General features: G+C 40.7%; 2 protein-coding genes across 12 annotated transcripts in view; one reads left to right on the forward strand and one right to left on the reverse strand.

The window, feature by feature from the left end:
* Nucleotides 1-1,488: 1,488 nt before the first annotated feature.
* On the reverse strand, nt 1,489-5,601 carry NDUFC1 (NADH:ubiquinone oxidoreductase subunit C1). The gene is made up of 4 exons (XM_081540606.1): nt 5,513-5,601; nt 4,877-4,980; nt 2,831-2,910; nt 1,489-1,637 (listed from the first exon to the last, which is right to left on the reverse strand). Exons 1-3 carry the CDS (start codon nt 5,577-5,579, stop codon nt 2,851-2,853), a joined length of 231 nt encoding a protein of 76 aa, XP_081396732.1. The 5' UTR covers nt 5,580-5,601; the 3' UTR covers nt 1,489-1,637; nt 2,831-2,850.
* An 8,109-nt stretch (nt 5,602-13,710) lies between these two features.
* NAA15 (N-alpha-acetyltransferase 15, NatA auxiliary subunit) overlaps nt 13,711-18,083 on the forward strand; it is a 65,635-nt gene continuing 61,262 nt past the window's right edge. For all 11 annotated transcript variants that reach the window (XR_014068627.1, XR_014068626.1, XR_014068625.1 and 8 more), the window contains exon 1: nt 13,711-13,789. Coding sequence is in view for 3 of the 11 variants with exons in the window: in XM_081540599.1 (XP_081396725.1) it covers nt 13,736-13,789 (54 nt within the window). In the remaining 8 variants the exon portion in view is untranslated. The remainder of the gene's footprint in view (nt 13,790-18,083) is intronic.

Below are 18,083 nucleotides of genomic sequence, written 5' to 3' on the forward strand. Positions count from 1 at the left end.
GTTTCCTTTAGGGATGTGAATTTTAAGTTTTTCTTTTAAAGTTCTTTGAATTGGGAGTTGATACCTGACTTCTGGGTCCTATACCATGTGACAATAATAGTTTCCTACTGCTGCTAACAAGCTTACTGGTTTAAAACAACAAAAATTTATCATCTTATATTTCTGTAGGTGAGAAATCCAACATGGGTCTCACTGGGCTAAAATTAAGGTGTCAGCAAGGCTGAGTTCCTTTCTGGAGGCTCCAGGGGATAAGTTCTTTGCCTTCTCCATTCCTTGGCTAGCTTCCCTTTTCAAAGCTAGCCACAGCTGACTGAATCCTTCTCCAATCACATTACTCTGACACACTCTGGTGCCTCCCTCTTCCACTTATAAGGACCCTTGTGATTATATCAGGCCCAGCCAGATAATCCAGGATAATCTATCTGTATGTCTGATTAGCAAATTTAATTCCATATGCCACTTTAATTCCCCTTTGCCATATTAACCTAACATATACACAAAGTCCAGGGAATAGGACATGGTCATTTTTAAGGATCCATTATTCTACTTTCCAATGATGCTGGGCAAATGACTTTTTAATCTCTGGTTTTTGCACATGTAAAATTATGAAATTGGTCTATATGACCCCTAAGGTCCTTTCCACTTCTACCAGCTAAAACTCTGAACTGACAAATGCTAATAGTTACTATTATATTTGGTCTTTCACGGAACCTGGATTAAATATTATTCTGAAATAATTTAACTGTGAATTTATGTTTGGAAGTGACTTCCAAAGACACTGGGCCATCAATCTCCCAGAATAAGTGCTGGCCAGAGCCCCAAACACACACAAAGCCAATGAAACTTTCTATTCAACATCAGAATGGAGATACAAATAATAATTTAAATTCATAGTGCATTTAAATGTTTAAATTAATGAAATGGCATATAAAGAAGTTTCAACTGATTCATAAGAAAGGGTTCTGATGAGGGATAAATGAGGTGTGTGTTAATTTGTGTCTATTAACTTCCACCAACCCTGCCTCCCTCACTTTTTGAATTAGTCTGCTATTCACTGAATGAAATTCATGTTAGCAAAAAGAGGCCACAAACTCTGTGTGGCCATATAGTGTACAAACTGTTACCTAAATGAAAAGCATCCAAACTCAAGGAAATGGAATCAGAAGAAACTCTTTTGAGAGGATTCACCTTCACTTTCTCCTCTAGAAGAAAACAGTATTTGGGTTCTTTTGTATTTTAGACAATAGAATAGGAGTAGCTCTACCACCCTAATCACTAAAGAATAAATGTTTTGATTAGAAATTAAAAGTTGATACAAGGAGTAAATCCTCCAGAGGTGACTTTTTTAAAATCTATATCCTTAAAAAGTTTTCAATGTGTCCTTAATTATCACTGACCCTATTATCAGATGGCACTTTCTACATTAAAATATTTTTAATAATTTACCTTAGAATTGACATTCTATACATTGTCACAATATACATAATCTGAAGAATACAGAAGTATTTTTAATTTAATCATGTAAAACACAAATGCTGACTTGACATATATTCACACGTAATTCTTTCTCTCACGTTTACAACTCAACAGATTTCGTGAATCCAGAGGAACTGCTATAATCACTATATGGAACATACCTATAATGAAAAAAAGAAAAGAAAGCTATAGCATTAACCAGCAAAAATAATATTAAAATTAGACATTTTGAATAATTCATCTTATAGCAGCAGGGAAAGTTTAAAAACCAAATCCACAAAGAATATCAACTCCTCATTTTTATCTAAGTTTTAGCAAAAAACTTTTTTTTCATCCCAACTACAGGAATAGGAAAAGCATCTGGCTTCAATTTAAATACTCATTTCATATTTACCTTGACTGGTTGACTGAAGCAGTGAAATGGGCAAGGTGATAAGTACATTAGTGATCACTATTTTATTATTCAGCAGATCTAACTTATCTAGTTTAATCAACCTAATCCATGAAAGCTGAGATTTAGAAGAGTGATTTTTCCTTTTACAAAAGGATCAATACAGGATTTCTTTAAAAGGATTTTCAGAAATATGGCACCTATATACATAGCTAGGTTTTATTATGAATTGTCCAACTAGGTATGAGCTGTAGTGACAATAATAACGAAATCATCATGCAGTTAAAAAAATTTTTTAACAATTGAATGCCCTGTTTTCATCGAATTTTACACTCAAGTGTGGAATATGACAAAGATATATTAATACATACATACACAAGCAATGCTAATGTGTCCTAAGTGCTAGAAAGGCACCGTGTACAGCACTATTGGATTTAAGAAAATATGATTTTGGTTTCATTTTTAAGCACAACTTCCTTCGAATGCTGCTGCTGCTAAGTCACTTCAGTCATGTCTGACTCTGTGCGATGCCATAGACAGCAGCCCACCAGGCTCCCCCGTCCCTGGGATTCTCCAGGCAAGAACACTGGAGTGGGTTGCCATTTCCTTCTCCAATGCATGAAAGTGAAAAGTGAAAGTGAAGTCGCTCAGTCGAGTCCTACTCTTAGCGATCCCATGGACTGCAGCCCACCAGGCTCCTCCATCCATGGGATTTTCCAGGCAAGAGTACTGATGTGGGTTGACACTGCCTTCTCCCCTTTGAATGCAGTCAAAGCGTAATGGTTAAAAATGACTATGCTAAGAGATATTTGAATCAGGGTATTAAAAATTCATAAATTTTTCAAAGACAAGAATATAGGTGCTGAAAAGTATAAACCTGATAAAATAACAAGCAAAACACATTATTTAAAGAGGTCAAATTAACTTGCATCATCTGTTCATCCTATAAAATTGTATACTTACTGTTTTAGTATTTCAAAAGTTTACTCCAACCCATTTCTTCTTTTATACTCGACAACATCTTCATTATGTTGTTTGATGAGCTAGAAGTAGGTAACAGTTAAAATCAGAAATGTAATTTTCCTGGCAACTTAAAAGGAGGAAACCAACAGTTGATATTTATATTCCACAAGAAGAAATGAGGACAGATTAAAAGAATTACAACTACTGTAGTTAGAAATAAAAGGTTAAGGGATAAAAAAGTCCGAAAACTATGAATGATATATACTTTTTCACCACAATCTGACATACTAATTTGAGAAGGCAGCCCTCCAAAGTTTAAATTCAACTTCTGCAAATAAATTACTTCATTCAGTGGGTAATTAATGGACTGGAATGCCTTACCACAGAGGGGCCAAACCAACATGACAAAGCAGAACTTGGTTATTAAATGAGGTTGGTGGATGTGTATTATACTTCTAACCTTGTAAGTTTCATACTGTGAGTGAATGACCAACCTGCACTCCCCAATTATATACGTGTTAAGTAGATATCATGGGGGCAGCCACTTTCTTAGAACAACTGTCTAACGGATTATGCAATTGGAACAATGCCTTAATACAGGGTGACATTTGTTGCAAAGATTCATTACCAATCAGAGCTCTCAGCAACATGTTTCTTTTTTAGGAAAACTTTAAGAACATACAAAATTACATTATAGCAAACACTATTTAAAAAGGATTGTTGTTGTTCCCCTTGCTAAGTCCTGTCTGACCCCATGGTCTGTAGCCCAGCCAGGCTCCTCTGTTCATGGCATTTCCTAGGCAAGAAAACTCAAGTGGGTTGCCATTTCCTTCTTCATTAAAAAAGGATTAGTTACTGTTATTAAGTTGTAAGTGACTTTCAGTATCTTTTACTCCTTTCCATGTCAAGGAGCTGAACCACTTTAATGAAAAAAATCCCAAATAACAGGTCTAGGAGTTGAAGGTGGGCAGCAGTGGAGGAAATTTCAAAACCATCAGCCACAAAACAAAAAATTTAAATGCTAACGGAGCATCGATACTTTAGGTCAACTTTTAAAAAACTTACCTATAGAGAGACACCATTTCACAGTGGTCTACAGTGTAGTTCTGTAGCTAGGAGAACTGGGTTCAGCAAATTAATTTCTCCAAGTGTTTTCTTCATCCATAAAAGGTCAATAATAATAGTACTACCACATAGTGTTGTATTTAGAAAAGATTATGTTTTCATAGGTAAAGCATTTGGCATACAGTAAACAAAAAGGTATAATTTCCAACAATGTATTGACACTGTTAAAATCTTATGTCTAATAAATTTAATGGGATTTAATTTGTATTAGTTGTTCAGTTGCTAGGTCGTGTCTGACTCTTTGCGACCCCATGGACTGCAGCATGCCAGGCTCCCCTGTCCTTCACTATCTTCCAGAGTTTGCTCAAATTCAAATCCATTAAGTCGGTGATGCCATACAATCATCTTATCCTCTGTTGCCCCCTTCTTTTTCACTTACGATCTGTCCCTATGGCATCTGAAAAAAGTGCCTTCATAAAACCTCAACCTGTCTCCATCTTCATTAAGAAATAAAGGATAAATAATATGTAGTAAAACTGCCATTTACAAAACCATGCAAAGGAACAATGACCTAAGTTTCATACTGGTTACACTTAAAAAATGTTTTGTTTTATATTTGATTAACAATGCTGTGCTACAGGTGTACAGCAAAGTGATTCAGTTATACTCATGCAAGTATCTATTCTTTTTCAAATTCTTTTCTTATTTAGGCTATTATAGAATACTAAGCCGAGTTCTCCGTGCTATAGTGTAGGTTCTTGCTGGTTCCCTATTTTAAATATAATAGTGCATACCTGCCTCTGAAATCTTAACATTTTTTAGTCCTTAGGATTTCCCTCATGGAGAAATCGGTTTTTAGCAAGCTATATAAATATCCTATCATATGGGAGATTTGCTCCGTAACGTAACATTCAATCTCACACTGGTATTTGTCCTCTCCAATGTGTTGGAGTAGCACGATTGAAGGGGGTACGTACTTACATAGATCCACAAAAAAACGGAGGTGCCCAAGGTCAATCCAACTTTCAGCCAGTTAGGACTGCCATGTGGCGGTTCCCGAATGTAGAACTTTGACCGCGATGAAGCTGAAAGGGGACAGAAAGGGTCTCCAAATCTGTAACTTACCGCCTTGTAGGAATAAACCTGACATTTAAATGCGTGTAATCGCATTTCATGCCCCCTTCTACTTCCTCATTTAGACAGCCACGGAGAGGTTCAGAGAGGTCGAGTAAGTCTCCCTGGGCCTCCGGCTGGGCCAGACCGTGGCCTCTGTCGTCCAGGACGCCTTCAAACCCTCTATATTGGCTTTTGCAAACCCTCAGACGACTCGGAAGCGCCCCCGGAAGGGTTCCCCTTTCCCCTGTCTGCAGGAGGAGGGACTCTAAGTCCACTCGCACAGACCCAGAGAGGTCGGTGGCACTGGGAGGAAGGTGGGCGGCGGGTGATGAGGAGCCGAGAGTCGCGGTTGGAGGCAGGCGTGGGCTCCAGGACGAGGTTTGCGAAGGTCACTGCACGACAAGCCCGGGCGCAGTCCTCTCCTGCCCTCACAGGGCTGGGCTCACCCTGGGAGCGGCAGCCTGGAAGCTCGGGACGGCCTGCTCGAGGAAGGACACTTACAGACACTCGGGAACCTAGCCGGGGCCAACAACTTCCAGAATGGGCGCAACAACGCGGACGGCGCCATCTTGCCTGGCTTCCTGGGCTCCGCCTCCTCCAGCCGCGCGGCTCCCGGGACAGACGTCGGGCCGAGCGCCCCCTGGCGGGTGGAGGCGCGGAACTGCGTGGCTCGGCGGCCACGCTGTATGGGGGCCTAACCCTGAGAATTGCAGTTAAAGCCAGGTCCCCTTAGACCCTTGTCCTCAGTTCTCAATCTGTAACGTGGGGTTAGGAAGGAGATGATTGCAAGGCGGGAGGGGGTACGGGAGAAAGTAGTTTAGCCACTTCTCTGTCCTCTGAGAGTTTATTTCAGACCCCCACCCTAGGAATTTACCAAAATCTTCCTACATGAACCAGATAACTGAAAATGAAGGTGTGTTGAATAGTATCAGTTTGATTAATTTTGGTGTTCCAGGAACTGTGCATTAATCCATCATATGATTTATATGCATCCATCATGTGCATGGTCTCATTTCACCTTCACAACAGTCACATAACATGCCGTGGTTATTCTCAATTTATAGATGAAGCTCAAAGAAGACAAGCTATTCATCCAAGGTGACCTATTATTATACCTTACATTTGAAAGGACCTCTTACAGTTCCCAGAGTTTGTTTATACGCAGTAGCATAGTAAATCCTCCAACCCTGTGAGGAAAAGAGAATCCTAATATTTTAGAAGTGCCCTGACCAGTTCAAGATCACACATTTGGGGAAACAGGGACTCTTGGACTGAGGTTTTTAGACTCCAGATCTTTCCTCCTTACCCCACCTAACAGGTTTAAACAGACCCCTGAGGCCAAGAGCTGCAGAGCAGGCTCAAACCGTCAAGTTCAAAGAGCCATTCTACATGATTTGGAAGCAAATTAACCTCTATGCCTCAGTTTTATATCTGTAACAGAACACCTATGCTATAGGTCCCTGGGAAGCTTAGAGCATATCTGGTAGTTGCAAACAACTTGCTTTTGCTGATCTCTTTGATACCTAAAGGAGATCAGCCCTGGGTGTTCATTGGAAGGACTGATGTTGAAGCTGAAACTCCAATACTTCAGCCACCGCATGCGAAAAGTTGACTCACTGGAAAAGACCCTGATGCTGGGAAGTATTGGAGGCAGGAGGAGAAGGGGACGACAGAGGATGAGATGGCTGAATGGCATCACCGACTCGATGGACATGAGTTTGGGTAAACTCTGGGAGTTGGTGATGGACAGGGAGGCCTGGCGTGCTGCGATTAATGGGGTCGCAAAGAGTCAGACATGACTGAGCGACCGAACTGAACTGAACTGAACTTGATACCTAGTATACTGACTGGTAGGTTTTATCTTTTACATTTGAATCAAAATTTTTAATGCATTTAGCTCTCAATTCAAACTGATGTTTGAAGACCATGTAAAAATATGTACAGGTAAAAGAAATAATTTAGAAAAGGCAGAGGAACCAGAGATTAAATTGCCAAAATCCGTTGGATCATAGAAAAACCAAGAGTTCGAGAAAAACATCTACTTCTGCTTTATTGAGTATCCCAAAGCCTTTGTGTAGATCACAACAAACTGTGGAAAATTTAACTGATATGCAGAGTACATATGCAGAGAAATGCTGGGCTGAATAAAGCACAAGCAGGAATCAAGATTTCCAGGAGAAATATCAATAACCTCAGATATGCAGATGACACCAGCCTTATGGCAGAAAGCAAAGAAAAACTGAAGAGCCTGTTGATGAAAGTGAAAGAAGAGAGTGAAAAAGCTGGCTTAAAACTCAACATTCAAAAAACTAAGATCAGGGCATCTGGTCCAGTCACTTCATGGCAAATAGATGGGGAAACAATGGAAACAGTGACAGACTTTATTTCCTTGGGCTCCAGAATCACTGCAGATGGTGACTGCAGCCGTGAAATTAAAAAATGCTCCTTGGAAGAAAAGCTATGACAAACCTAGACAGTATATTAAAAAGCAGAGACATTACTTTGCCAACAAAGGTCCATCTAGTCAAAGCTATGGTTTTTCCAGTGGTCATGTATGGATATAAGGGTTGCACTATAGAGGGCTGAGCACCAAAGAATTGATGCTTTTGAACTGTGGTGTTGGAGAAGACTCTTGAGAGTTCCTTTGACTACAAGGAGATCCAACCAGCCAATCCTAAAGGAAATCAGTCCTGAATATTTATTGGAGGGACTGATGGTGAAGCTCAAGCTTCAATCCTTTAGCCACCTGATGCAAAGAACTGACTCATTGGAAAAGACAGTGATGCTGGGAAAGATTGAAGGCAGGAGGAGAAGGGGACGACAGAAGATGAGAAGGTTGGATGGCATCATTGTCTTCATGGACATGAGTTTGAGCGAGCTCTGGGAGTTGGTGATGGACAGGGAAGCCTGGCATGCTGCAGTCCACGGGGTTGCAAAGAGTCGGACATGACTGAGTGACTGAACTAACTAACTAAAGAAATAATAAATTTTAATACTTTAATCTTTTAAACATAATGTCATGTAGGTTCATGTTAAAAGCAAAATAAATGTTAGCAAATTTCTTTTTCCTTCTCTATTTTTTTTAGCAATGTTATTGAAAAATTTTTTAACCAAAAATTATTGACCAAAGAGTAAAATAGTTGTTTGATATTTGGTTCCTTTTTACATTCAACTGGTGGCTATAGATCGCTACACTGTAGGTCACTTTATAGTTTGTAACCTAGTTTGAGCCTCCTGCGCTCATGCTCAAGTAAGCAAACCACCCGACTAACATGCTGAGTCAGTTGTTGGTTCTCAACTTCTTGGCTTCTTGTCCACTCAGCAGCCTGTCAGTTGTATATCCTTTCTACACCATCCCTTGGAAGCTTGTCCTGACACAGCTTTTGCTAGACTCCAACAAGTTGGAACAGAAGCCACATTTAGTCAGAGCGTAGAGCCATGACTGAGTGACTCAGCACACGCACACACATACAGACCCATTAGGCAAATTACTAACTTTCACTGCTGCTATTGGGAAAAGGCTGTTTTCTTCTTTTGCCCCCTGTATCCTTTTACTAGTGTATATTTTGGGAAAGTGATGAAGTATAAGCACATTTCAGCGTGTTAGAGCTGATGGAACCCTACACTTGGAGTAGGCAGCTGTAGGTGAAACTCCATCATGAAAAGAATCCTGATGAAGCAATCCCATCCAGGAGCTAATAGCTATATTTTGGTAGAAGCTGCTACATGACATTCATTTAAGCATCTCTAGAATTTGAATGCTGACACCTTATTTATGACCCAGGCAAAGGGGAAGGATTAGAGTTAGAAGCTTAAAAAAAAAAAATCATGATTTTGTTTTGTTTTTACATATATATGCATCTATAGTTTATCAAATTCTTTTCCCATTTGGGTTGTTACAGAATATTTAGCAGAGTTTCCTGTGCTAAAAAGTAGGCCCTTGTTGGTTATCTACTTTAAATATAGTAATGTGTACATGTCAATCCCAGACTGCCAGTCTATCCCTTCCCCTCTCACTTACCCCTTGTAATCTTAATTTCATTCTCTAAGTCTGTGAGTCTGTTTTGTAAATAAATTCATTAGTATCATTTTTTTTTTCTTTTTAGATTCTGTATATAAGCAATATCATATATTTGTCTTCCTCTGTCTGACTTATTTCACTTAGTATGATAATCTCTAGGTCTATCTGTGTTGCTGGAAAACCAAATTTTTAGTCCCAGATTTTTTTACTCAACTCACATCTCCTAGGGAGGGTTAAAGTAAAGCAAGAACTGAAAACAGTATAGAAAAATAAAAGTACTTCCTACATGTTTACTGACAAGTATGACAAGGCTGTGTATATACTGTCACTCTGTTTATTTAACTTTGCAGAGTACATCATGTGAAATGCTGGGGTGGATGAAGCTCAAGCTGGAATCAAGATTGCAGGGAGAAATATTAATAACCTCAGATATGAAGATGACACCATCCTTATAGCAGAAAGTAAAGAGGTACTAAAGAGCCTCTTGATGAAGGTAAAAGAGGAGAGTGAAAAGTTGGCTTAAAACTCAACACTCAGAAAACTAAAATCATGGCATCTGGTCCCATCACTTCATGGCAAATAGGTGGGGAGACAATGGAAACAGTGACAGACTTTATTTTTGGGGGCTCCAAAATCACTGCAGATGGTGACTGCAGCCATGAAATTAAAAGACACCTGCTCCTTGGAAGAAAAGTTATGACCAACCTAGACAGCATATTAAAAAGAAGAGACATTACTTTGCCAACAAAGGTCCGTCTAGTCAAAGCTATGGTTTTTCCAGTCGTCATGTATGTGAGAGTTGGACTACGACGAAAGCTGAGTGCCAAAGGATTGATGCTTTTGAACTGTGGTGTTGGAGGAGACTCTTGAGTCCCTTGGACTGCAAGGAGATCCAACCAGTCCATCCTAAAGGAAATCAGTCCTGAATATTTATTGGAGGGACTGATGGTGAAGCTCAAGCTTCAATCCTCTAGCCACCTGATGCAAAGAACTGACTCAGTGGAAAAGACCCTGATGTTGGGAAAGATTGAAGGCGGGAGGAGAAGGGGATGACAGAGGATGAGATGGTTGGATGGCATCACCGACTCAACAGACATGCGTTTGAGTAAACTCCGGGAGTTGGTGATGGACAGGGAGGCCTAGTTTGTTGCAGTCCATGGGGTCACGAAGAGTCGGACACGATTGAACTGAACTGGACAGCAAGGAGATCAAACCAGTCAATCCTAAAGGAAATCAACCCTGAGCAGTCATCATTGGAAGGACTGATCCTGAAGCTGAAGCTCCAATACTTTGGCCACCTGATGCGAAAGAGAAGACTCTGATCCTGGGAAAGATTGAAGACAAAAGGAGAAAGGGGCAGCAGAGGATGAGATGGTTAGATAGCATCACTGACTCAATGGACATAAATTTGACCAAACTCTGGGAGATAAGTGAAGAACGGGGAACCCTGGCGTGCTGTAGTCCATGGGGTTGTAAAGAGTCAGACATGACTTAGTGACCGAACAACAATAACATGTTTATTGATTTATGAAGCATGAGAGTACTATACATCAAATTCAGAATCTAGAGAGGGATCGAAGTATCTGAAAGCTTTTATTTAAAAGAAAGAAGCAATTACAGAATGTTAATATTTTGTAAATGTTGAGTGGCAAATGCATAGATTTCTTTTTTATTTCCTTCCATAAAATTTAAATATGTAAAGATCTAAAAGTGTTAATAGAGAACATCTTACATATATGAAGACAGAGGAATTTCACTCTACATTTCCCTTTTGTAGAATTAAAGTTTGCAAAGTTATATATTTATGGTTGTTGTTGTTTAGTTGCTAAGTTGTGTCCGACTGTTTTGCAACCCATGGACAGGAGCCCAACAGACTCCTCTCTCCATGGGATTTCCCAGGCAAAAATACTGGAGTGGGTTGCCATTTCCTTTTCCTGGGGATCTTTCCTACCTGAGATCGAACCTGTGGCTCTTGCATTGCAGGCAGATTCTTTACCTCTGAGCCATCTGGTTATGGTTGATTTATCACAAAATGATATGCATGGGGTAAGATGAATGAACTAACCACTATCATCATCATCACCACCTCACATCTAGCCTTGGCTATGTTAACTCCCTACATAGCTGTCATTCAGAGTTTAACCTGTTAAATGGGATTTCTATTTGTCAAATAGTGGTGATCTATCAAAGTAGACTTTTTATTGAGTTCAGGCTATCAAATCACGGACTGTGGTCCAACTATCAGTAGGTGCATTTGAACGAGGATGTAACTCACATAAATGTTGAATCAGACTAGTATTCACTGAGTATTAAATATTGTTATTTGTCATCAGCCAAGGATGTGAGAGTTGGACTATAAAGAAAGCTGAGCGCAGAAGAATTGATGCTTTTGAACTGTGGTGTTGGAGAAGACTCTTGAGAGTCCCTTGGACTGCAAGGAGATCCAACCAGTCCATATTAAAGGAAATCAGTCCTGAATATTCATTGGAAGGACTGATGCTTCAGCTGAAACTCCAATACTTTGGGCACCTGATGTGAAGAGCTGACTCATTTGAAAAGACCCTGATGCTGGGAAAGATTGAGGGCAGGAGGAGAAGGGGACGACAGAGGATGAGATGGTTGGATGGCATCACCGACTCAATGGACATGGCTTTGGGTGGACTCTGGGAGTTGGTGATGGACAGGGAGGCCTGGCGTGCTGTGGTTCATGGGGTCGCAAAGAGTCGGACACGACTGAGCTACTGAACTGAACTGAAAAGGAACATATTTGCCAAACTATATTGCTGGCTCATCTATTCAGTTTCAGCTTCCGGTGGAAACTACTGTGTGTTTCAAAGATCAGAAATTTTCTTCCCCCATGGTGTAAAAAGAATATTATTTACAGGAGAAATTTAGAAAAATATAGCAAATAATATTGTTAAAAGTACTTTCAGATATGAAGTTAGAGATTTGGAAACCTGAGTGAGAAGCTAAGCTAAAATTATCACCTTAAGTTACACAATTTTTCTACTTTTTAATAGTTCAGATAGTTGAAAAACCTGTTGGGGAGGGTGTGAAGTTTGAAGGTTATCACTAAATAACAACTTTTTTTTATGAATTCTTAATTAGTTCTTAGTTTTTTTTTTCTTTTAAAACTAAAGTTAAAAAAACTGGTCATATTTCAAAACTCAAACACTGCTTCTTATACCCAGAATCTTAATGAAACTTTTAAAGAGGTCACAGAATTTGAAGAAATTCTGGAATTTGACTGCAACGATCTTACTGGTGACCCAGGCAAAAGGAGAGGGCATTCAAGATAACAGCCAGAAAACTCAAGTATTAGTCCCAGATTTTTCCACAGGAAAACATCTTATTCAACCCACGCCTTCCATGGCGCATTAAAGAGCAAGCCAAAACCAGCAAAATATCTGTGTAACTATGATTAAAAAAAATCAAAGCTACTGGAAGTATTATTTAACGACTTGATGTAAAGAATGCTACTACTGATGGAATTCAGGATTTGGAGAGAGAGAATCAAAAACAGTCAAGGAAAAAATTGTTCATATGATGTGAAAATTTGTAGTCATTGATAGAATGCCACTTTTAAAATAGTTTCACTGTCGATTTTTAGTGAAATGACTTCGAAGAGGCTCTATCCGGTATCCAGTCTGACCTTGCTTACTGAAGCAGTTCTCTAGTATCCTTGCCAGATACTCTTGGGCTTCCTAAGATTTAAGGATTTCTAGTGACGGGCAGTCAGAGTATTAAGCACTTGCTTGAAGCCAGCTCCAGGGGAGTCAGTGACCTTGAATTCTTCACTACCCCAAGGTTACTCAACACTGCATAGCATGAACTCACTGATAAAATAAACACACACACTTTAACCTTCAGACGTTTCTCTGGCAGTGCAAATATGATCTGGCTGACTATCTTTCCTAGGGTCCTCTTAAAGTGGCAAAGTAAGTCACGGATACCCCAGCCAGGCCCATTTAATTGGTTAACTCTTTCACGCTTTTCAGACTCCATTAAGCTCCATCCTTTCTGTATCAGTTTACAAGTCTCCTACGCCTCTGCTGCTCAACCAGGCACTTTGTTCACGATCAAACACAGCGCTTCTTGAACACCCGCATTTCAGCAGTTCAGGCTCAAACTCTGATTATACAAACTGGGAGCGCCTACCCAATGAATGAAAGGCCAATCTAGCAATTAGCAGTGGCGACGCGATGCTGAGGCGGTCGGAACCACAGCCGGTCACTTTCCCCACGCTTCCAAGACAAGAAACCGAAAGGATGGGCGGGACCTGTCGAGACCCTTGAGGCCTCCGCGAGCCTGACGGCTTCCAGGTTTCCCAGCAAGCTCCAGGACAGAGGAGGTGGGGAAAGGAGGTCATCGCGCCTGCGCGCTAGTAGGTGTGACCCGGGTGGGAAAGCCCTCGGCGTCCGCCATTTTGGCTGCCTCTGTCGGTCTGTTCAGTTACCACGTGAACCGCCGACGGAGACCCGTGGGGGGGGGAGGCGGCGGCAGTGTTAAGTGAGAAAGGAAAAAAAGACTACGAGGAGAAGGGGGTGTCGGGGTTGGGCGACGCGGTGACACCTGAGGCCTGGTGGCGGCGGTGGATCTGGGCAATCAAGGCTGAAGCAGCCAGGACGACGGCGGCGGCGGCGGTCGGACAAACAGGCTGACCGAGCCGGGCGGTGGCGGGAGCAGCGGGAGGAGCCGGAACGATGCCGGCCGTGAGCCTCCCGCCCAAGGAGAACGCGCTCTTCAAGCGGATCCTGGTAAGTGCGAGGCTCCGGGCCGGCAGTGAGGAGGATTTAGCCGGTACACGGGCCTGTCACCCCTAACCTCGGCCCACCGGGCACCGGGCCACCCCCGCCCGGGACCCCGCCTTCGTACTCCTAGTCAGGCCGAATGCACTCCTTCGTCCCTTCCTTGGGTTTCCCTCTTCGGCTTGCGCGCCCGGGACCACAGGTTTCCTCCTCCCCGTCCCCACGCTCCGAAGGCCGTGGTTCCGGAGTAGGCCCCTTGTTCCCAGCTTCTAGACGACCGGTTCCCACTCGTCCCGAGCGAAGGGAGGAGAGGCCTGCCTTCAGCAGGGAAGCGCGCGACAGGGGCCGGAGCGGCGGCCCGGCTGGTGTGGGAACGCTGCCGGCAGGCCAGGGTGGCACCCTTGGAAGGAACAGGTGGTGCGGATGCCGCACCGCTCATTCATTGCCCAAGCGCGTCTCTCCCTCCATGGTCCGTCCCTCCCTCTTCCTCTCCTCTTGGGATTCACCTGTCCCCGCCCGACTCGGGGTCAGTGATTGACCTGGGAGGAGGGAAGGAAGAAAGGCGTTCAGAAGGGGAGAGGAAGCTTTCTAAACGACTACCCTCGTAGTCAGCAGGGATGCTTGCGTCTCCAGCTTCTCGGCCTCTCTCGTTCTCTCCTTTCTGGAGTAGGGAAGAGACATTTATTTCTTAGTTTCCGAGCGGGAAACAGCCCCACCCCATCACCCTCCTTGGAGGTGGGGCCCATTGCGAGGGGGCGGTCCAGTAGGAAGTGAAAAGTTGAGAGCTTTTAGCTGAGAAGTTCTAGACGAGGGTTTCTTATAGACTGAAGTGTGTTAACACGGATGCAAGAAATTAGCAGAGAAGAGAACTTTTGAAATGGATCTTTTTGACGGTAGCTCAGGCTCGATAATTTCCTGCATTTCAGATGTGTGCAGTTTGTATTGTTTTTTTGATATATTAATAAGATGATGTTTGGAGGGACTGTTTACGTTGTAGAATGTCTTGTAGCTTAGGTGCTATAATTAACACTCTGTAGCACGCTTTTGTTTGGCTGGGTGGGTTGCCGCTTTCATGCAGACATTTCTTTGAAAGAATTAACTACGTTTACCAAACTGCAGCCTGTCGAGCTGAAGTCCATGGGGTCGCAAAGAGTCGGACACGACTTAGAGACTGAGCAACAACAACCAAACTTAAGACTTAAAATTTGAAGTGTGTGTTACGGAAGTGTTAGTGTTTTCCTTTTGCGATTTAAATATATTTCGTTTGTTTGAAGAGTATAACAACTCCAAGGACCTGGATTTTCTAGACCCATGTTGAACTAACTTCGATTTTACAAAAACATCCATATGCCTATAGATTTAGTTATTAAGTATGGAAACACATGTAAGAAAGTCACATCCAGTACGGTGTAACTCTTAGTTACCTTGAAATCCTTATTGCCAATTTTTTGGTTTTTAGACTAAATGGAATGTATGTAGGACTGTATCACTATTTCATGAGAATTTTATTTTTAAATCTTTTAAAGGAGTAGTTGGTGTGTAGGTTCGACTGTAACATAGTTTTAGGCTGGTAGTTTGTCGTTAATCTTCCTCCCCAACTCTTTACTTTGAAAAAATTCAAGTTGAAAAGTTGAGATGAGTACAAGGAGCCCTTGTAAATTCTTGTAAACAGTTAACATTTTGCCAGATTTGCTTTTTCTCTGTCCTCACACGTATACAAGAGTTAAAAGGAAATTGCTGGCCTGATCTTCATCCCTACATGCTTCAGCAAGCATCCTCTTAAGAGTAAGGATATCGTTTTGTATAACCATAATAACATTAATAATCACTCCCTAGTATTGTCTGATATCCAGTTTATTACATTTTCCTAATTGTTAGGGCAGCACTTTAAAAAAAAAACTTATTTTGAGGTTGACTGTAGAGTGGCACATAATTAAAAAAAATAATACAGAGAGATTACCTTGTACCCTTTATCCAGTTTCCCCACTGCTACTGCTTTGCGAAGCCATAATTCAATATCATAACGTTGATACAATCTGCCAGTCTTATTCAGTTTTCTCCATTTTACTTGTACTAATTTGTGTGTATATTTAGTTCTTTGCAGTGTTGCCACACGTGTAGATTATATAACCATCACTACAGTCAACATACAGAACAGTTCACGAGCACAAGGATCCCTCTGTTGCCCTTTTAGAACCGCACCCTCTCCTGTTCCTCCCATCTCCTCTAACCTGAGACTCTGGCAATCACCACTAATCTGTTCTCTGTTTTTATAATTTGGTCATTTGAAGAATGTTTACTGAAAAGAGTCATACTGTTCATGACTTTAGGATTAGCCTTTTTGTGTGTGTAACCAGATTCCCTTGAGATTCATCCAGATTGTTGAGTGTATCAATAGTTTGTTCTTTTTAATTGCTGAGTAGAATTCTACGATGTGGATGTACCACAGTTTGCTTTACCATTCATAGCATAACAATTTTTGATTAAACATCTTAAACTTTTTAAAGAAATTTATTTGGTGGTGATAGTGGAGGAAGTCCCTTAAATTCATTGCTAAAATCAAGGCGGTAAGGGCTCCTTGTTATAAGGTGTATGCAGAGGAAATGTAAAAATCATTAAATGAAAGAGAATATAATATTCTTATTCTTCTCTTACATTAAAAATGAAGACAATACTACTAACCAAAGTGTGGTTAGTATTTGCTCTTGCAAAATTGTTTCTGCTTCTTCAGTACTTGTAGTAGTTACTGCTTTTAATTTCAACCCCGTCCCCCTCCCCCCAAAAAGTTCACATACTCTAATACTTTGTAATCAAGCATTGCTAGGTTAGTAGCTGTTAAATCCTTCCATTAGCATTCAGTTTTTCAGCTGGTGCTTTGTTAGTTGTATTCTGCTTGTTTGTACGTAGTAAAGTTGTATAAGAATGAAGTTAGTTTGTATTTTTTAAAAATTTGAAACACTGATTTCAAAATAATGTAGTATGTTTTTGCCTTAATTTTTCAAAAGAAACCTGGTTTACACGTCGGTGTGTAAAAAAATTTCAAAATTTCTGTAGTGGATTTTCCTGGCTTCTACTAGTCTAGTTGGTATCTGAAATTCAATTTTGTTGCATATTTGGCCTATCTTTCCCCCCCATATTACTCTACTGTGTTCTAAAATGCTAAAGCCTTACCATGAGTTGGTCAAAATGTCTGCAAAATATGTCTTAATTTGTCTATAGAAAGAGCAGGTGATGAATTTAATGTGATATTATGTGGAAGTTTTGTAAAGAAGAGTTATTTGTGTTTGCCAGAGGTGTTTTGTTGTTGGAAAACTGAGTTATTAGAAAATGTGTATTTGCCTACTCATGATGCTATTTGTTTATCTAAATAGTTTGAGGGGCTTTACCAGATCTTTACATGACTTTCTTGGGATATAGCGTAAGCGTAGGAATAATGAGATTGCCAGGGTAGAGTGAAATCCACATCTTTTATAGATTTTAGCCCACTTGGAAAAGTAGTTGGACATACCCTAATACCTTGCAACGAAGCTAATTTGGTGACTGTTAGTGCCTTTGCTTTATTTTCTCTTCTCTTTAGATGTTAATGTGAGCTGTAAGAAAAAAATCTTAAGTTGGAAGTACTTAAAATATGTACAGCATTAATCTATTTTTGGACTATAGTCTGAATGATTTATGTCCTTAGGTAAAAGTCTAATGGATAAAATTTTTCTTTCCTAGAAAAGTGGTAAGAGAAGTTAGCATAGCATGGTGATAATATTTGCAATTTATTGGAAACTTACTCTTTGTATTGCACAGTGGAACTTCCTGTGATGATAGAAATGTTCTATATCTGTTCTGTCCATTAGAATAGCCATTAACCATTTGTGGCTCTTGTACACTTGAAATATGGCTAGTGTGATTGAGGGACTGAATTCTTAATTTTAATTAATTTAAATTCACATAGCCACAGTGGACAGTGCAGTTGTAGAATACTTCTCTAGTCACAGAGCATCTCAAGATAGGGACATGTTTATTAAGGAACACACTGAGGTTGAGGTTAACAGCTAGGGTGAGGGTTGAAACTCTTTTCAGGGCACTTACACCACACCCACCTAGTTCTTTATTAGTTAAAAGGACTTTTAATAATTGTTGGTGGCTACACAGGTTGTGGGTACCTAAAATATTGTAGGTAAATTATTTCATTTTAGTTATTGCTTTTGGAAAAAGTGCTGTTTCTACAGGTAATGATATGTAGGTTGGATTGAGTTGCACATGAAATTAAAATTAGGAATTGTTAACAAGGATATTTCCATATGCACATGGG

Source organism: Giraffa tippelskirchi, chromosome 11, assembly GCF_054371585.1.
Source record: "Giraffa tippelskirchi isolate mGirTip1 chromosome 11, T2T-mGirTip1v1.2.pri, whole genome shotgun sequence".
Taxonomy (NCBI): domain Eukaryota; kingdom Metazoa; phylum Chordata; class Mammalia; order Artiodactyla; family Giraffidae; genus Giraffa; species Giraffa tippelskirchi.

Coding starts and splice junctions, on each gene's coding strand:
- NDUFC1 (XM_081540606.1), bottom strand. CDS start 5,579: ATGGCGCCGTCCGCGTTGTTGCGCCCATTCTGGAAGTTGTTGGCCCCG. Junction 4,981..5,512: donor GGCTAGGTTCCCGAGTGTCT/GTAAGTGTCCTT, acceptor GTCCCCTTTCAG/CTTCATCGCGGTCAAAGTTC. Junction 2,911..4,876: donor CCGTTTTTTTGTGGATCTAT/GTAAGTACGTAC, acceptor ACCTACTTCTAG/CTCATCAAACAACATAATGA.